The sequence below is a fragment of the Episyrphus balteatus genome, chromosome 1, assembly GCF_945859705.1.
Source record: "Episyrphus balteatus chromosome 1, idEpiBalt1.1, whole genome shotgun sequence".
Taxonomy (NCBI): domain Eukaryota; kingdom Metazoa; phylum Arthropoda; class Insecta; order Diptera; family Syrphidae; genus Episyrphus; species Episyrphus balteatus.
The window spans coordinates 39387936-39406054 of NC_079134.1; the positions used below are offsets into that span (position 1 = coordinate 39387936).

At 32.9% G+C, this 18119-nt stretch overlaps 2 protein-coding genes, 1 long non-coding RNA gene and 1 pseudogene across 3 annotated transcripts; 3 read left to right on the forward strand and 1 right to left on the reverse strand.

Annotated features, from left to right (window-relative positions):
- Positions 1 to 2013: 2013 nt before the first annotated feature.
- Positions 2014 to 3461, forward strand: LOC129912788 (alpha-methylacyl-CoA racemase). The gene is made up of 3 exons (XM_055991216.1): positions 2014 to 2109; positions 2192 to 2317; positions 2376 to 3461. Exons 2-3 carry the CDS (start codon positions 2210 to 2212, stop codon positions 3396 to 3398), a joined length of 1131 nt encoding a protein of 376 aa, XP_055847191.1. The 5' UTR covers positions 2014 to 2109; positions 2192 to 2209; the 3' UTR covers positions 3399 to 3461.
- A 2875-nt stretch (positions 3462 to 6336) lies between these two features.
- LOC129912733 (cytoplasmic dynein 1 intermediate chain-like) lies at positions 6337 to 8030 on the forward strand (annotated as a pseudogene).
- Positions 8031 to 8335: 305 nt separating this feature from the next.
- LOC129912988 (uncharacterized) lies at positions 8336 to 9792 on the reverse strand. Its single transcript, XR_008771950.1, has 4 exons — positions 9531 to 9792; positions 9379 to 9449; positions 8777 to 9326; positions 8336 to 8692 (listed from the first exon to the last, which is right to left on the reverse strand). It is a non-coding gene; the product is annotated as an uncharacterized LOC129912988 (long non-coding RNA).
- A 4813-nt stretch (positions 9793 to 14605) lies between these two features.
- LOC129912893 (uncharacterized) lies at positions 14606 to 17937 on the forward strand. Its single transcript, XM_055991251.1, has 6 exons — positions 14606 to 14793; positions 14868 to 15071; positions 15138 to 15197; positions 15258 to 15341; positions 17500 to 17553; positions 17617 to 17937. Exons 1-6 carry the CDS (start codon positions 14735 to 14737, stop codon positions 17840 to 17842), a joined length of 687 nt encoding a protein of 228 aa, XP_055847226.1. The 5' UTR covers positions 14606 to 14734; the 3' UTR covers positions 17843 to 17937.
- Positions 17938 to 18119: the final 182 nt, after the last annotated feature.

The following is an 18119-nucleotide window of genomic DNA, read 5'->3' on the forward strand; positions in this document are numbered from 1 at the left end:
CAACTAACATTTCAGCATCGATAAAGGTATTAACGAAGATATATTTCAGCTTCTGTTTTACATTAGTAAGATTTTACCGTTGAACAAGTTGGACCCTTTATAACGATGTACTTATAAGGTCTTTAAGAAGCTTAAACGAAGCTTTACCGAAGCTCTACCGATGCTTTGAGATTTGGCAGATAGTTTTGGAAGAGCTTGTATAGCTATTTAATACAAATCTTATGGAAATTATAGAAATAAAAATAAAAAAAATCCATGTTGGATTAAAAAAAAATTTCCCAACAAACCAAAACTCGTTTGTAAATACACATTAAAATTAGTTGCATCGTTCTTGTGTTAAAAATGTTTGAAGGTAGCTAAATTGATTTACAAAATTTTTTTTTTTTTTAAATCAAACGTGGAAACTTTTTTATTTTAATTTCTAATTTTTAACAAACAATTTGGTAATTTTATATAATGTATATATTTGTTCAACAATCTTATCAGAATACATTTAAGACAACTCTTATTTGAAAAGAAGTGCATTGCGTATATCTTGAAATATTGCAATTTCTACTGTTTTTAGCATTGACTTAATAGGGGTATTCACGATCTGGTGCAACAGGCCTAGTAAAAATGTAAAATTTTATTTTTTTACAATAGATCGTGAACGCCCCTCTTCTTATCTATGATGTTTTTTTTCCTGCACCGTTGCTTCTTCTTTTTTTCCATTTTTTATAATTTAATTCTTTGTTTTGTTTGGGTTAATTAATTTTCACTAATTATTTTACATCAAAAGAAACTAAATTACGGGACATGAGTAGCGACAACCATTATAAACAGAATAAAAAAGACATACTGTTTATCATGGGCGACGCGACGGTGAGCTGCCATCTGTCAAAAATAATTTTACTCCATTGTATTTTTATTTTGCAATAGGGTTAGGGTATAGCAAAAGTGCAAGACCATTGTAAAATTTCAATCCATATATTTTGTTGTTGTAGTATTGTAAGATTTTACACTTTTGCACTTTTGCAATGATACTAGACCAGTTCAGGGTTCCCAGGTTTTCAAAATAAAAATCACCTTTTTTTAACACCAAAACTTTTATTTTTCCCCTTTTTTCGTGAAAAAGATCCCCTTTTTTCCAGAACAAAAATGCAAGCATTTATTTTTTTTTTTAAGTAAATAAAAATGAAGCTTAAATTACACATTTCATTTTCAAACTAAAAACAGTCAAAATAAAATTAATGAAGTATGGAACTACTTCAAAAATTTTATTTTGAGGGTAAATCTAAAATATCAGTGCTAATTTAATAAAAAATGGATATTATTTTCTATATTTGATGTATTTTTGTAAATCATAGAGTATTATGGCGATTAAGGCAAGCTTTTTTAACAACGATGTCTTAAAAATTTATAAGTATTTTTTTTAAATTTGTTTTACTGCCGCGGCTGCTGGCTGAAAATTTCGTTTGATATACCCAAAAAAGTACAGATTGAAATATTTTGAGGAGTGAATTAAAAAATGGAAGCACTCAAGTTTTAAGTAGAGCTGTCAAATTAAAAAATCCACTTAGCGTGGAATACGATAGTTTATTTCGAAATTAAGTTTTATTTAAATTGATTCCATTGTTCAAAGATTGTGTCTAACGTTTTTGTAAGTTTAAATGTTTCCCCTTTTAGATATTTTTTTCCCTTTTTTATCCCCGTCCCCTATTTTATCCCTTTCGTCTAAGAACATCGGCAAAAATGGTGATTTTCCCCTCAACCTGGGAACCCTGGACCAGTTGCATCGGATCGTGAATTGAATACCCCTATTACCTTTTTATGTGTACTGTGAAACGGACCTATATTTTCTAAGCTCAATACCCACTCCGCTACAACTGTGTAGTATGTACCTTTCTCATGTGTTTGCGCCTTAACGTATGGCATACACAAAATCCCAGTATTTCTTGTATATTTTTCCTTTGTTTTGGCTGTCAGCTGGATTTGTTTTTTTTTTCTGGAGATGATGTTATCAGTTGTTGTTATGATTTGAACATTTTTTTTTTATTACAATAATTTAATTTAGCTTATTGATCAACTTATCAACGAATCTTTGAATATTGTAACAAGTTATATAAAAACGTTAGTATTCATATCCATTCCTACAAATAGAAATACATTTTTGGTAACTAAACACAAGACTCATCGACTTTTTCTCGATAAGGTTCAAAGTACATAATCTATGCCCCTAAAAGGAATCAAAGTACTTGAGCTATGTGGTCTAGCTCCAGGTCCTTTTTGTGGAAAAGTTCTCACAGATTTTGGTGCTTCTGTGACAGTGGTCGACAAGGTAATAAATATACCAACAAATTCTGACTATCACCAAAATTAAAAATCTCCACCCCTAGGTTCTCCACAATCCTTTAGATGTACTCAATCATGGAAAACGTTTCCTTCCATTAAATCTAAAAAATCCCAATGGTCAACAACTTATCCGAAAACTATGTAAGTCTTATGATGTAGTAATAGAACCATTTAGACCAGGTGTCATGGAAAAATTAAATCTTGGACCAGAAATTCTTTGCAAAGACAATCCCAAATTAATATACGCTCGATTGACTGGATTCGGTCAAAATGGTCGTTTGGCAAATCGTGCTGGTCATGATATTAACTATGTTGCTTTGTCAGGAGTACTTTCTCTTTTAGGCAGGGCCAAAGAGAAACCAACTCCTCCCATAAATATTCTAGCTGATTTTGCTGGTGGTGGTCTTCTCTGTGCAATGGGAATTTGTTTGGCTTTACTTGAACGCCATCGATCTGGGAAAGGTCAAGTCATTGATAGTGCAATGGTTGAGGGAGCTGCATATGTCTCAAGTTGGATAACCATGTCTCAAAAAACTCCCATTTGGTCTGGTGATGGGCGTGGAACTAATTTTTTAGATTCCGGAGCATTTTACTATGATACTTATGAAACAAAAGATGGCAAATTCATGTCTGTGGGTGCTCTGGAAGAAAAGTTCTTTAGAAACTTTGTTGACAAACTTGGTTTACCACATCTTGAACAATCCATTTCAAATGAAGAAGGAAAAGAACTTGTTACTAAAGCTTTTCTAACAAAAACCCAAAAAGAATGGGCAGAGATTTTTGAAGATTGCGATGCTTGTGTTTATCCAGTTGTGGATTGGAAGAATGTTATGCAACATGATCATAATCAATCTCGTAAATCATTTATTCAAACTGATGAGGGTGATGTTATACCAAATCCTGCTCCAAGACTGAGTAGAACTCCGGGAAGAATTAAATTTGAAAAGGATACGAATGCATTTGATGCGGCTTGTGATATTTTAGCGGAAATTGGACAAAGTACTAACGATGTAAAGAAATTGATTGAAAATGAGGTTTTGTTAATTCCATTAAATGCAAAGTTATAGTTTAAGAACAAAAAAAAATGGAAATGGTGACAAGGACTTTAATAAAGTATTTGGTGTTAGTAAGTATTTTTTTTTTTAATAGTGAATCAGTCAAGGTGACAAGATTTCAAAACTATAACTATATATATATATATATATATATATATATATATATATAATAACTATAGTCCGTTAGCGAAAATCATAAAAAAGCATCATTAAAAAATTCATATTGGTTTGGTAGATATTGTGTACATATACTACATACATGAAGTATAGAAATTCTTTCGATGGGTTCCCGCTGGTAAATCGAAATCTGCTTCCAACAGCTTTGTAAATTTTATTTTTGCAGCAAAAAATTCTATACGTAAAGTGTACTAACGCTGCATTGTTAATGTAGTAGGTAATTTCTTTTACGAAATATTATGTTTGTTATGTTCACTTAAAAACCAATCGAACAGAGAGAGGGTATTTTTTTAAGTTTGCTCTTTCAGGATCTATTGCTGAAACCGCTGCTGGGGTTAATTTACAACGAGTATGAAAGTAATTGCGGCTGCTAGTCATATTAGTAGGTACTTTTTAGAGTTTTTTTGAAAATAAGAAAACCACGAGAATCTATATGGATATCTTGAGAAGAAAAGAGCGGCGCGCTGCTTATTACAAGCAGTTACAAAATGTAAAAATGTATAGGAAATAGACATACAAAAAATTGGTACTTTCATGAAACTTAGCACACAGTTTGCTTTTGATAAGGATGAAGGATCAAAAGATTGGAAAGGTGTTTTCCAAAGAAAAGAAATATGGGATTAATGAAAAAAATGTTGAAAAAATCCTTTATAGAATATAATCATATGACGATTGACGACTCGTTATTTTTTGCTTCAGAATCTAATGAGAATGACATCAACATCAGGTCAAAGTCAATCCGGATTCTCAAGAGATGTTATCATTGATTTAAAGTAAGCTTGCTTTTTTTTTGTCTAGTACAGGTTAAATACACTAGTCCAAAAAATTAAAGGAACAAAAAATATTCGTGATTTTCTATAGGTTTGTATCTCAGTGAAAAATGATCGTATTACAATAAAACAAAAAGCTACATTCTTCTAGTTTTACGATTTTAGCACAAATTATTTTTTTATTTTTTTTTTCAAATGGCGTTATCACACAATCATTAGAAAAAACGATTTTTATTAATAAAATGTTAAAAAAAACTCAAGAGAATTTGATTTTGATCATGCCATAGTGATTGAAAGTAAAGTCATTTACAACTCCAAAAATGTGGTGTTTTATTTCATCGCAAAACTTCGATCCCTCAGAACAAAAAACTGAATAAATCTAAAAATTTGTAAATTTATTTCAGGTATATTAAGCTTCAATAATTAAGCCTTATTGTATTGGCCCATGATTATGTTATAAAATAGCGGTTAATTTTCTAAAAAAAAAAACGTAAAAAAGGCTTATTTTGATAGCTTTTCTAAATAGATCTGAAATGTAAAAAAAAAAAAACAAATTAATTAATTTAGAGAATTAAATCACAACAAAAACATTTCTGTTAAAAAAAGAGCCAAGTTCTCCTGTGTTGAAATTATGCTGGCACAAAAAGGAGATACTGAGATGCAAATGTTTGAAATTTGTATGAATAAAATTCTTACTGCTTACATGAAAATTTTTAAAAATATTTGAAAAATTGCCAAGTAAACAATAAAAATTTTATTGATACAAATTTGAAACCAAACTTTAGAACTTGGTACACTTTTTCTCAGTACTCTCAGTATTTTTTGTGCCAGCATAATTTCAACACAGGAGAACTTAGCTTTTTTTTTAACAGGAATGTTTTTGTTGTAACTTCACTACTTTTTGCAAGGTATTGCTGAAGAATTTAAAATCTCTATATCTATTTGATGAAAATTCAGCGAAAATATGGGTGGTTGCCACGACACCCCTGGCTAAAATTCTCAAATAATAAAGTTTTTCCTCTGTATAAACTACCAGCTCTACCAAATTTCAAGACTCTACGATAGCCAAAAGTGCTCTACAATATTTGATGAAAATTCAGTGAAAATGGGTGGTTGCCACGCCCCCTGGCTGAAATTTTAAGATTTTAAATGTTTTCCTTTGTACTACCAAATCTACCATTACAACAATTTTCAAGATTCTACAATATTGAGAAGTGCTCTATAATAATTGATGAAAATTCAGCGAAAATGGGCGGTTACCATGCCCCCTGAATTTAAAACCTTCAATTTTAGATTTTTTCCTTTGTATACATTACAAGACCCATCACCGTGTAAAATTACAAGTTTCTACGATAGCGGGAAGTTCTTCATAATTTTGATGATCTGTCAGTGAGTCAGTTTTTCGCCATTTTTGAAGCCCTATATCTCAGGAACTACTCATCCTAAGAAGCTGAAATTTTGTGAAAAGTTTGGTTTTGGCAAGATCAACAAATAAAGCGAGTTTGAAATTTCTGGTTTCTTTGCTGTGGAAGTTAGAGGGGGGTCGAAAATGGCCTGAGTTGTTTCCGTAAATAAGGGTGTAGTGCCAAAGTTGCTAGAAAGCTTGGCTGGGCACTACTACCGTGCCCCTTAATGGAGATTAAATTTTCTGTAAAGTGATCCACTGTTGAGGTTTTGATAGCTAAGCCTAGTAAGCTACTGATGCGAACCGAATTTTTTCGTCGTTGTCCACCAGGAACAACGAAAATGTATGATTTTTTTTGCATTTTTCATTTTTTTAACAAAAATAAAAAAAGATACAGTAAATTAGAAGCAGCTATAGTGAAAAAAAACCCAAACTCGTCGCGCCACGAAGTTAAAGAAAAGTTCAACTTTTGAGCGACTAGCGACTGAATTCTTGCTAGAAAAGTAATGTCGTTTTCTATTGACTTTTGATATTTTTAGGTGTGTTTTTTTGTTTATCTATATAGATTTTGTGCAAAAAAACGACATCGAGATTTTTGGAATCCGTGTTAAAGTTTGGCAGCACTGAACATTAACTTTGACAACTGTCTGTCAAAAAGTTTGCTTTTGCTTTTTTATTTAAAAAATTAAAATTTAATAAAACAAAGCTCTAAACAAAATGAGAGAAAAAAAAACAAACAAAAAAAATCGTAGAATTGTTCCTGTTTTACCTATGCTTACTTATGATGCCCAAGGAGATGACGAACAGAGATCGCTGCCACACATCGACAATGGTTTCCATTCCAAACTACCACCAGGAATTCTACCACATGGTTTGCCCACTATGAAGGAAGTTGCATCAGCCATAACACCACTTGAATACAAAAAAGAACCTGAAGAGAAAAATAAAGTAAGTGAATTTTTTCTCTCCTCTCTTTACATTAATTTAACATTTGTGCTTTCACTTAAGGAACTATCGGAAGAACAAAAACAGATGATCATCTTGTCGGCGGACTTTCAAAGGTTTGTTTTACCCGCTGGACGTGTCATCGAAAGGGCTCTATCTGAGAATGTCGACATCTACACCGAATACATTGGAGGTGGTGATAGGAGTCAAACGATGAGAGGACACATGCTAGGTTGTCATTGAATCGAGATTTCCACGAAGACCGATGGTCTAAGAATCGATGCATCACTTCAATGGATTGGTCAACACATTTTCCTGAACTGGTTGTTGTTTTATATCACAATAATGAGGTTTGCATTTGTATTTTTTTCTACGATTCTATCTAAAACCCACTAACTTTTTTAAGGAGAGTCACAATGAACCAGATGGTGTTGTAATGGTCTGGAACACAAAATATAAAAAACAAACACCCGAAGATATATTCCATTGTCAAAGTGCCGTTATGTCAACATGCTTTGCTAAATTCAATCAAAACCTTATACTCGGTGGAACGTATTCCGGTCATATTGTATTATGGAATAATCGAGTGGAAAAGCGCACACCCATCCAGAGGACCAGAGGACACCTCTAAGTGCAACTGCACATACGCATCCAGTGTATTGTTTGCAAATGGTTGGCACACAGAATGCAGACAATGTGTTATCGATCTCAGCCGATGGCAAGCTTTGCTCATGGAGTTTGGATATGTTGTCGATGCCGCAAGATACACTGGAATTGCAGCCACGGCAATCGAACCCAATTGCTATCAGTTGCATGTCCTTTCCATCGAATGAGATTAACAATCTGGTTATGGGTAGTGAAGATGGCAATGTTTATTATGGTAAAAGTTTGTTGTGATTTTCCATTTGCTTATAAATAAATTGTTGTTTCTACTCAAGCTTATCGACATGGAATACGTTCGGGTGTGTCTGAAGTCTATGAGAAACATTTGGGTCCAGTGACGGGAATATCAACTCATCCAAATCAATCTACAACAGATTTTGATGATTTGTTTCTTACATCGTTCATTGATTGGACAATTAAGTTATGGAGTCTTAAGGTGAAATTTAATATCTACTATAACGACCAATATGTATTACATTTTTTGTATTTACTTGTAGGACACTAAACCATTATATTCATTTGAAGAAAATTCAAATTATGTTATGGTCTCCAATTCATCCCGCCTTGTTCGCTTCTGTCGACGGCAGTGGTCGCCTTGATTTATGGAATACCGAAGTGCCCTCGGCATCGGTGATTTTTTTTTTTTTTTTTTTTTTTGTGTATGTATGATAATGAAAATTAGTAAAAGAGTATTTACTGAGTAGGTACCTACTTATGAAAAAAAAAAAAACATGAAACAAAAATGTTAAATGTTAAATAAATATATAGGTAAATTTAGTCAAAAGCTGAGTAATTCTTTCTTTGAGTATGTTATTTATTTCTAAAAACTAATACAAAGTTATGTGTTGAATTTTTTATGGAAACATTTTGTAAGTCTGATGTTGCAGTTCCGAGATTATGCAGTGAGGCGCGCACAAATTTGTTCAATTAATTTTCATATCGGATTGGAAACTTGTCAGATAAATCTTAATGAGAAAAAGCAAAACGGATTACGTTTTAATTTTGCAATTTGCAATTTAATAATTAAATAACTTATTTCTAAGATACATTTAAAATTTTGATGGCACAAAGGGGGTCTGACGTTAAATAATAATGACAAAGTTATAAAATATAAACAAATATAATACATGGATAAACTTAGTTTAAAAAGTCTGCTGTACTCGAGTTGTTCAGACCCGGATGTCCAGTTGTAGGGTTGGTTAAGTTGGGTTGGGAATCCATGTGTTTTGCCTTAATTCCTCCCTCTGCATAACTGTTTAGGAGGGGAAAGCAATTGCGAAGAAGATTCATGCAGATTTTCTCGGGATCTCGATGGGGGCTTTAGACCCATTTGTAGAAGACATGTCCTACAGAAACAAAACGACATCAATGCAGGCAGAGTACATAAGGAATATATCGAACCAAAAAAGGAGAATCAATAAAAATATTACCTGCAACCAATTGGGGAGCTAAATGATGCTCTGAAACAATTACCACTTTCACATGCCATTTGTTTCCACACTTCACTTATCATGCACATGTCGTCCAAGTTTGAACGCAGTGAAGCGATCTCTTATAAAATGGTTTTTCATCAACGGGAGCTGAAGGATTTTTGGGTGTTGAATGAGCTGCATAATGCAATGTTAGGATTGTCTTGCTTGTTGCTGTCTGCTGTTTGGGATGAAAAGTGTTTCCTGGGGGAATATTTTTCGGGAGGTATGTTTGTATTTGCTTTTCTTCGCAGCGCACATACATGACGTGTATCATTTTAAAAATGTAAGAGACTGTTTTTGTGGTGGGCATTCTAATGAGGCAATTTATTAACAACAAGAGCTTTGTTATCATTTATTCATGTTGATCGTCTAAGAATAGACGTTTTCGCAAACGAGCGGGCATTCCAAGAACATTTTACATTACATTTTGACTGTGAGGGTTGAAGGTACCGACACGATTAAGACCCAAGCGCACAGTACACAGAATTCTTCTTTTGTGAAATAATTCCTAGAAAAAAAAGATAAATACGCTAGCTCATTGTAAGAATAAATTGATTTACTTTCCATCTCCTTTTCCGGTTTTTCTCTTTAATTTTGGGGAAGATATCGCACTCATGCAAACACGTGAATCCTTAAATTATTTAATTAAAAAAAAAAACCAAAGTTTATCGCACAATTTTCATCTTTTTCCAAAAAATATGCTTATACTTACATTGATTTGTGTTGTTTGTTATTCCTAATTGAATTCAATTTTAAATATTAAATTTTTTTTTGTCATATATCTGTCAACTGCAGCTGTCGTTTATTGGAATCTGACATTTAATAAGTGTAATGTACCTTGGCAGTACTGTTTTCTATCGAGAGAAAGTAAAATCTGGATAATTATCTGGATTTTTCAAAAATCTATACAGATAAAGTTTTTGTTGTAATTAACACGTAAATTGTTTTCATTTCAAAAATCTCGATGTCGTTTTTTTGCACAAAATCTATATAGATAAACAAAAAAACACACCTTTTGTGTAAAAGAATATTCTCAGATTTTCAACTACAAATAGAATATGAAATCCATGGTATAAAAAGACAAGGTATGATCATTAGAGCCGCCATCTTACAAAATGGGGTAATAAGGTTTTGACGTTTGGCATTTGGCAAAGTCAAAAGCAACAACAATTTCCAAGACAAATTTGTTTACAACAACAATTTCAATGGGCTGGGCTGTCAAAACCTTACAGGCCGCCTCCACAGGAGATAATTTTTATCATGTTGACGTGTCTTAAAAAGAAATGTCTTTAACTCCGAAGTGGGAAGCATAAACAAAAAATACCAAGACTGGAAACTCGGCGGTCAACTGACGTTTGCCTACAAGCTGCGAGGTGTGGTGAATGTCGTGAACCTATCGTTGTGTTCGTGTCAAATGTGTGGTGAATGTCGTGAATCTATAAATGTGTGCGTGTTAACGTCATTTACCAACGTGGTGGCTTTCACATATATTCACAGACAGCACTGTACACAATAGGGTTTCGGGGGGAAAGACGTACGAAAGTTTCCAGTCTTGGTATTTTTTGTTTATGGTGGGAAGGCCCATAAACAAAAAATACCAAGACTGGAAACCATAAACAAAAAATACCAAGACTGGAAACTCGGCGGTCAACTGACGTTTGCCTACAAGCTGCAAGGTGTGGTGAATGTCGTGAACCTATCGTTGTGTTCGTGTCAAATGTGTGGTGAATGTCGTGAATCTATAAATGTGTGCGTGTTAACGTCATTTACCAACGTGGTGGCTTTCACATATATTCACAGACAGCACTGTACACAAAAGGGTTTTGGGGGGAAAGACGTACGAAAATTTCCAGTCTTGGTATTTTTTGTTTATGCTGGAAACTGAGCGGTCTAATGACGTTTGCCTACAAGCTGCGAGGTGTGGTGAATGTCGTCAATCTATCGTTGTGTTCGTGTTGGATGTGTGGTGAATGTCGTGAATCTATAAATGTGTGCGTGTTAACTTCATTTACCAACGTGGTGGCAATCACATATATTCACAGACAACACTGAACACAAAATGCTTTTGGGGGGGAAGACGTAGGAAATTTTCCAGTCTTGGTATTTTTTGTTTATGGGAAGGCCATTACATCCATGTTGGATGCAAACAAAAATTTTCATATGGCCATGGCATCCATGTTGGATTCAAAAAAATTGTTTTTTCACAAAAAATAAAAAATTATCTGTATATTCTTAGCTACATTTTAAGACCATGACCATAAACAAAAAATACCAAGACTGGAAACTCGGCGGTCAACTGACGTTTGCCTACAAGCTGGGAGGTGTGGTGAATGTCGTGAACCTATCGTTGTGTTCGTGTTGGATGTGTGGTGAATGTCGTGAATCTATAAATGTGTGCGTGTTAACGTCATTTACCAACGTGGTGGCTTTCACATATATTCACAGACAGCACTGTACACAAAAGGGTTTTGGGGGGAAAGACGTACGAAATTTTCCAGTCTTGGTATTTTTTGTTTATGACCATGACCATTAACATTGGTTGAGTCGTTCTTATGTTATAAGCGTTTGAAGGTAGCCATATTGAATTTTTTTTCGATTTTTTAAAAATCAAATGTGAAAACTTTTTTATTTTTATTTCTAATTTTTCGAAAAAACTTTTGTAATTTTATATACATATCTGTTCAACAATCTTATCAGGATCCATTTAAGACTTTTATCTGAAAAGTGCATTGCGTATATCTCGAGATATTTACATTTCAATGCAACCATGTCAAACAAATTTTTGATTATTTTTTTCTCTGAGAGTTTTTTTCAAACCTCGTTTTCTCCGCTTTTTTTTTTGTTAATATTTTCAGATATTTTTGTATGAACACAACAAATAAAGTACCTTGGCACTACTGTTTTTATCGAGAGAAAGTAAAATCTGGATAATTATCTGGATTTTTGAAAAATCTATACAGATAAAGTTTTTGTTGTTTTTAACACGTAAATTGTTTTGATTTCAAAAATCTCGATGTCGTTTTTTTGCACAAAATCTATATAGATAAACAAAAAAACACACCTGTTGTAGATGTTACACATTGGGTGCGTTCACGTACGCACAGATACCCTATCCAAGATACCTAAGTATCCGCTACGTTTGTGAACACGAATCAGCTGTTCTTCAAATCTCCCATAAGATACACAAGAATCCAGAAATTTTTAGGATACCTTTGGATTTTTTTGGTTGTCAACACATGTGTTCGATCAGCTGAGATTTTATATGGGATTACAACAACACAAAGGTATCCGGATACCCTTGGATCGGTACGTGAACGCACCCATTGAGTTAGACAAAAATATCTCCTGTGGAGGCGGCCTGTTAAGTAGCCATAAGTTTTGACAGTTCTCGATACTGAGTTTTTTCTAATGATCATACCTTCTGTTTTTATACCATGTATGAAATCTAGTTTTGTAATTGTGTACGAAATCTGAGCGTATACAAAAATAAAACAACAACAAATGTTCAGACAAATGTCAAACAGAGGAGTGTGTGTGAAAGTGCGTGTGTTTGTATGCGTGAATAGGGGGGTTCACATTGACTAACTTACCGGACAGACCAGCCGCCATTTGGTCTGATCTGATGCTGTTTTGATAGTGTGAACACCCATCCGACAGCCTGTCCGGTTTGCCGGATGGTTTTCAAAAAATTTTGATTTTTTGGTGGTCGGTCGAACATGTTAGTCAATTAAACGACATGTCTGTCCGGCAGACAGTGATAATCCATTGTCTCTAATTTGAGAGCAGAATAGGGTAAAGGCTTAACTACATACACCACTTTTTGAAAAAGTACAAAAGTGAAAAGATTTTTTTTCTGGCTATCGCAATTGTTTTGGGATAAAGAGTATGCAAATTGTTTTTTAGACCAAAAAATAAGCTTTCTGCATCATTTGTTTTAATTGTTCATCCCAAAAAACTATACAAAAATGCGTTTGAAAATTTTCACTTTTGTACTTTTTCACTTTTTGAGCCAATGTAGTTAAGCCTTAAAGATATATTAAAAATAAGCTGAAAAGTGGGTTTTGATGAAAATTGTCTGATGAGTGTGAACGAAAAATATAATTCGGCCATCAGGCCAAATGACAACGGGTCTGTCCGGTAAGTTGGTCAATGTGAACCCCCCTAATCTTGATAAAAATCCAGATTCAGATTTCTGGTTCTCATGTCCCTTCACCCTTTCAGCTGTCAAATTCACAAATCTCATTCTGAGATTCGTCAATAGAAAACGACATCAGATTCATTTTTTTGAATCTAAATACGCAAATAGATCATGAAATCTGAAATTTTTCCACTATTTCCCCTCTTCACCCCCCCTTTCAGCTGTCAGATTCAAAAATCTCATTCTGAGATTCGTCCATTGAATAAGAAGTACAGGAAGGGGTGTTTATCCAAATAAGTGAAGCCGCTTTTTATTAGTGTGAGTTGTACAGATGCACATGTATTGGTAAAGGGTCGAAGTGCAGATATATTGTTCACTCAAGGGGCGCCAACAGAAATGTAACTGGTCTCGTGAGAGACTTCCGTATAAGTGCTATTTTTCATCATAATTATATACGAATTTTAAACTGTTTTTTTTTTCCTCAACTAAAAACAGACTGACAATTGTTTTAAAATCATCAAGATTAGCTGAAACATTGGAGGTCAATGATTGCATCGCCTTGTCATCACCAATAAGAGTGAGTTCGCTCCTGGAAAACGAGCTCGAAATTTGACAGATTATATAAAATTTTTGACAGTTTATATAAATTTGTTTTTTTTTTTTTAATTTTTTTGTGGCTTCACTCACCAACTCTATAGGTGTGATATACACCCCTTCCTGTACTTCTTATTCAATGGATTCGTCATTAGAAAACGACATTAGATTCATTGGGTGCGTTCACGTACGCACAGATACCCTATCCAAGATACCTAAGTATCCGATAAGTTTGTGAACACGAATCAGCTGTTCTCCAAATCTCCCATAAGATACACGAGAATCCAGAAATTTTTAGGATACCTTTGGATTTTTTGCTTGTCAACACATGTTTACAATCAGCTGAGATTTTATATGGGATTACAACAACACAAAGGTATCCGGATACCCTTGGATCGGTACGTGAACGCACCCATTTTTTTGTCATTTTTTTTTAATCTCAAGACGCAAATAGATCATGAAATCTGAGATTTTTCCACTATTTCCCCTTTTCACCCCCCCTTTCAGCAGTCAGATTCACAAATCTCATTGGGCGCATTCACAAACCTAGGTGCTACGTAGTCGATTTTCAACTAGCTTTTGGAATGCGAATTTGCACTACAAAGCTAGGTGACAGATGCAATAAAAAAAAATTTGTTTTGAGTGTTTTAAATGGCTTTTTTTCTTTGAAATTCCTCAATTTCCTGATTTATATTCACATACTACACAATTAATTTTATTTTATATGCTTTTTTCATCAACTCCACCAAATTTAAAATTCAAATAGAATTTGTTTCCATCAAACAGCTGACTGAGAAATGTCAGCTAGCTTTGAAGCTGAAAATTTTTCACCTACGTCGGAGGGGAAATTTCAACTAATTTCTTAGCTATTTTCAGCCAATCAGAACGAGTCGCTACGTAGCACCTAGGTTTGTGAATGCGCCCATTCTGAGATTCGTCAATAGAAAACGACATAAGCAAACAGATCTAGAATTATAGTTGCGAATAATTCCCCCTATAAAAAAACACCGATATTTTTTTTTTTGTTAAGGGATTTTTCACAGCTGATTTTTGTTTTATTTTTATCATCGTTTGGTTTTTGGTAGTTCGTCTTAAAATTTTAAGATTATTTAAAAAGTTTTAAGCAAGTGACAAGAAAAAAAAATAAAAATATATGAAAAAAGGTAATAAGAATTATTAACAAAATGAAGTGCTCAATAGTTGGCTGCGACACAAACGTCCTACCACGGCCATCGTTACACAGGTAAGTTACTCGTATCTTTCTTCTTTTAAAATAAACAAAATTAATTATGTACTAATTTCTTTAAAACTTTTCAGTTTGAATAGTGGAAGCAAGTTTGATAAAAACTGGATAGAAGCAAAATTGTCACTAAATGGCAGCGGTCCTACACTCACAAAAAGATTTCCAGTTTGTGAGAAGCATTCGAATAAAAATTGTCTGATAAACATTGGAGCAGGAAGAAGCCAGCTTTCTTCACAAGTGATTCCTTCTATTTTCTCCAACATGTTGAAAGATAAAACGTAAATAATTAACTTTTTAATATTTTCAAATATGTTTGGAATGAATAATAATTTCTATTTTTGCAGAGAAGTTTTAGATTCCGATCCATTGCATTTGGAACATGATGCAAATATTTCAATCAAAAAGTAAGTTCTTTCAAAAAACCCATTTTCTTTTTCGCAAAACAGATTTTATTATAATTTAAGTGAAACTATTGATACTGACCATTCCTATGCGGGTTTTACCATCCAAGAAGCCAATATCTCTTCAGAAGTTGTTAAAATTGAAAGGTAACTTATTTACAAAATTTGTATTTAAAAAAAATACCAGGGTTCGTAAAATATTGTTCGCGAATTGAAAAATATCGATACTTCTCAAATTTTTCCGATCTTCTTACGAGTCACGGTCCGAAAAAATGAAATTCTCTTCAAATACTTTTCTCGGTATCTGAAAATTTCAGTTCTCTCTCGGAACGAATTATATTATTATTTTTTTTTCTCTTTTTATCATTCTCATTCGTGAGAGATCGGAAAAAAAATTTCTTTCGGATTTCGTTCTCTCACGAAAAGAAATTGAAAAGATCCGAAAGATCAAAGTGCTGGTTGGATGGTTGTTTTTAATGGAATGATAAGTCTAGTTAGAAAAAACATGTTTTTTATGAACAAGTTACAAATACGTTTACTGGAAACATAAAAAGACATTTTATAAAAATGCATCATTTTTATAAATGTTGATGCAGTGCAGATTCAGGTGAAAAACCGTCCAAAAGCATTTCCGGATACAGTATTCAAAAAGAAGAAAAAAAAAATAATCCGTTTGCATTGACGTGGAAAATAATAGCCCTGTTCCATTGGAGTAGTAAACTACTAGTTAATCTAGTACTATCATCTACTCATGTTCTTCTTCCCGAGTAGATACGATTTGTATTGAATTCGTTGAAAGTGCGTTCCATTGAAAATCGCTAATAAACTACTAGTAGTACTTTGCCACCTCCCAAAGGAACAGGGCTAATGATGTTTTTAAATAATACTTTGAAAAATATTTTCTTAGAATTATTGAATTGTTCACTATTTACAATACATAAATACATCTATGACTTCAGTGTCGGAAGAACAGAAAGTTAATAAAAAACCAAACCCTTTTTTATGACATTTCACCGAAAGCAATCTATGGGATTTTCCGTCCCATGTAAATGCAAATATTTTTTCTAGAACTACTTTTTTACTAATACGCCGCCGCAACTGTGACCTGCGTTTGTAGAGAATCAAAGGTACCGCCAAACCAGCGTTCAACGTCGTCACAACGAGATGCATATATCGATCATTTTGGTATCGGTAAAAAAACAAAATCCTGAACCTTTTTATGGCTTTTATCGTGAACAAAAAAAAAATCGGAGTTTTCCCTCAAAATAAAAGTATGATATATCTACTAAATGATTTTTTTTTAAAGCAACAATAAGGTGCAGAAATAAACAATGGAGCATCAATTGATACCAGCACTAGTTTTGTACATGTGCATAGGTACCTTCATCAGAAATTTATTTATTCCAGGTTAGAAAATCAATTGTTTTATATAAATAAAGAAGGTTCTATAGCCCATTCGGAACGCATAGTACAAATTATACCATCAAAAAGTTAAAAAAAAAACTCTTGAAAAAAAAAACTTTTTTCAAAATCTCCGTAACCCATTCCAATAAGAAACAATTCTTTTATTGAAAAAAAAACTAAAAATGTAAAAAAAATTCCTGCCCTTCTAAACAAAATACATATATGTATTTAAAAACATAGAAATTACATACGAGTATACAATACATACCTTAAAATTGAAAATTATTTTTTATTTTAATCTACGATCCGTGAACGAATTTAATTTTTAAGTTTCCAAAAAATCAAATTGAATTGAAATTTATGTCGTTTTCCAAAATTATGGGAGTGAATCACTCCTTTTTCGTGCAATTTTGGAATTTGTTCACGAAGAATTTGACAAGTGGAGTGATTTGACGTTTGCTTTGCATGTGTTTGTAATACGAAATAATGAATAAAATAATAACACAATCTTTTAAATTCACTTTTAGTGATTTTTTACAATACTTTATTGAATTTTTTTTGTAAATAAATATAATTTCCTTCACAACAAAAGTTAAAACAACCACCCAACAATTTGACAAGCAGTCCATGAAGTCAAATGTAGAAGTATTGGTAATCACTCCGTCACTCCTTCAAAATTTTGGGAGTGAAGAATTCACTCCAAAAATTCACTCCTTTTTCAATTTTGGAATTTGAAATCACTCCTTTTGGAGTGATTATATAGCTAGGAGTGTCACTCCTTGAATTTTGGAAAACGACATTAATTTCTCGTTTGAATTTTTCAATCGTGAACGAATTAAATTTTACCGTTCTCCAAATCCTGCAAAGTACCCGACTTCGATTAATAAAGTTTTAATTGCAGCGAAAATGAAGAAGAAGATTTACAATCCGATGGCGTTACAAATGATGAATTAAGGTATTCATTTAGTTAAAATTCAAGTTTCAAAACATATAATTTAATGACTGATTCATTTTGCAGCACACCAATTAGAAAAACTAGACAGAAATTTGATATAGACAAAGCCAGCCCCGAAGAAGTAAAAAGAAAATGTTTGCATTATATGGAGTTATGCAGAAAGAAAGACAATCAGATAAAAGTCATAAGACGTGACTTGAAAAGAAAGGTGGCCAAAATAAAAATCTTGGAAGCCAAAGTCAAAGAATTGCAATACTTAGAATATAAAAGAAAAAATGGGGAGACTTAAGCTGTTTTTCCTATAAGCATTAATTTAACTTTATAATTATTTTTATTAATTTTATTTTATTTAATTAAATCTTATTTTTGAAAAAGCTATTTAAATCACGATTTTTGTATATATGTATCTAGTTTAGGATTTTCTCTCAGGTTTTTTCGAGGAGCGAGGAAAAAAGTTCCTGATATAAAATAATTCCGTGTAAGCTCGAATCTTTCTGCTGAAAAAGTTCCAAAAATTATTAGAAAAACAAACAAGAGCTATTTGCCATTATTTAAAAAATATATTT

Excerpts from the sequence above, each read along its gene's own strand:
- LOC129912893 (XM_055991251.1), top strand. The coding sequence starts at position 14,735 with ATGAAGTGCTCAATAGTTGGCTGCGACACAAACGTCCTACCACGGCCA. Across the intron at positions 15,072-15,137 it reads AACATGTTGAAAGATAAAAC|AGAAGTTTTAGATTCCGATC; the intron begins GTAAATAATTAA and ends CTATTTTTGCAG. Across the intron at positions 15,342-17,499 it reads GAAGTTGTTAAAATTGAAAG|CGAAAATGAAGAAGAAGATT; the intron begins GTAACTTATTTA and ends TTTTAATTGCAG.
- LOC129912788 (XM_055991216.1), top strand. The coding sequence starts at position 2,210 with ATGCCCCTAAAAGGAATCAAAGTACTTGAGCTATGTGGTCTAGCTCCA. Across the intron at positions 2,318-2,375 it reads CTGTGACAGTGGTCGACAAG|GTTCTCCACAATCCTTTAGA; the intron begins GTAATAAATATA and ends CTCCACCCCTAG.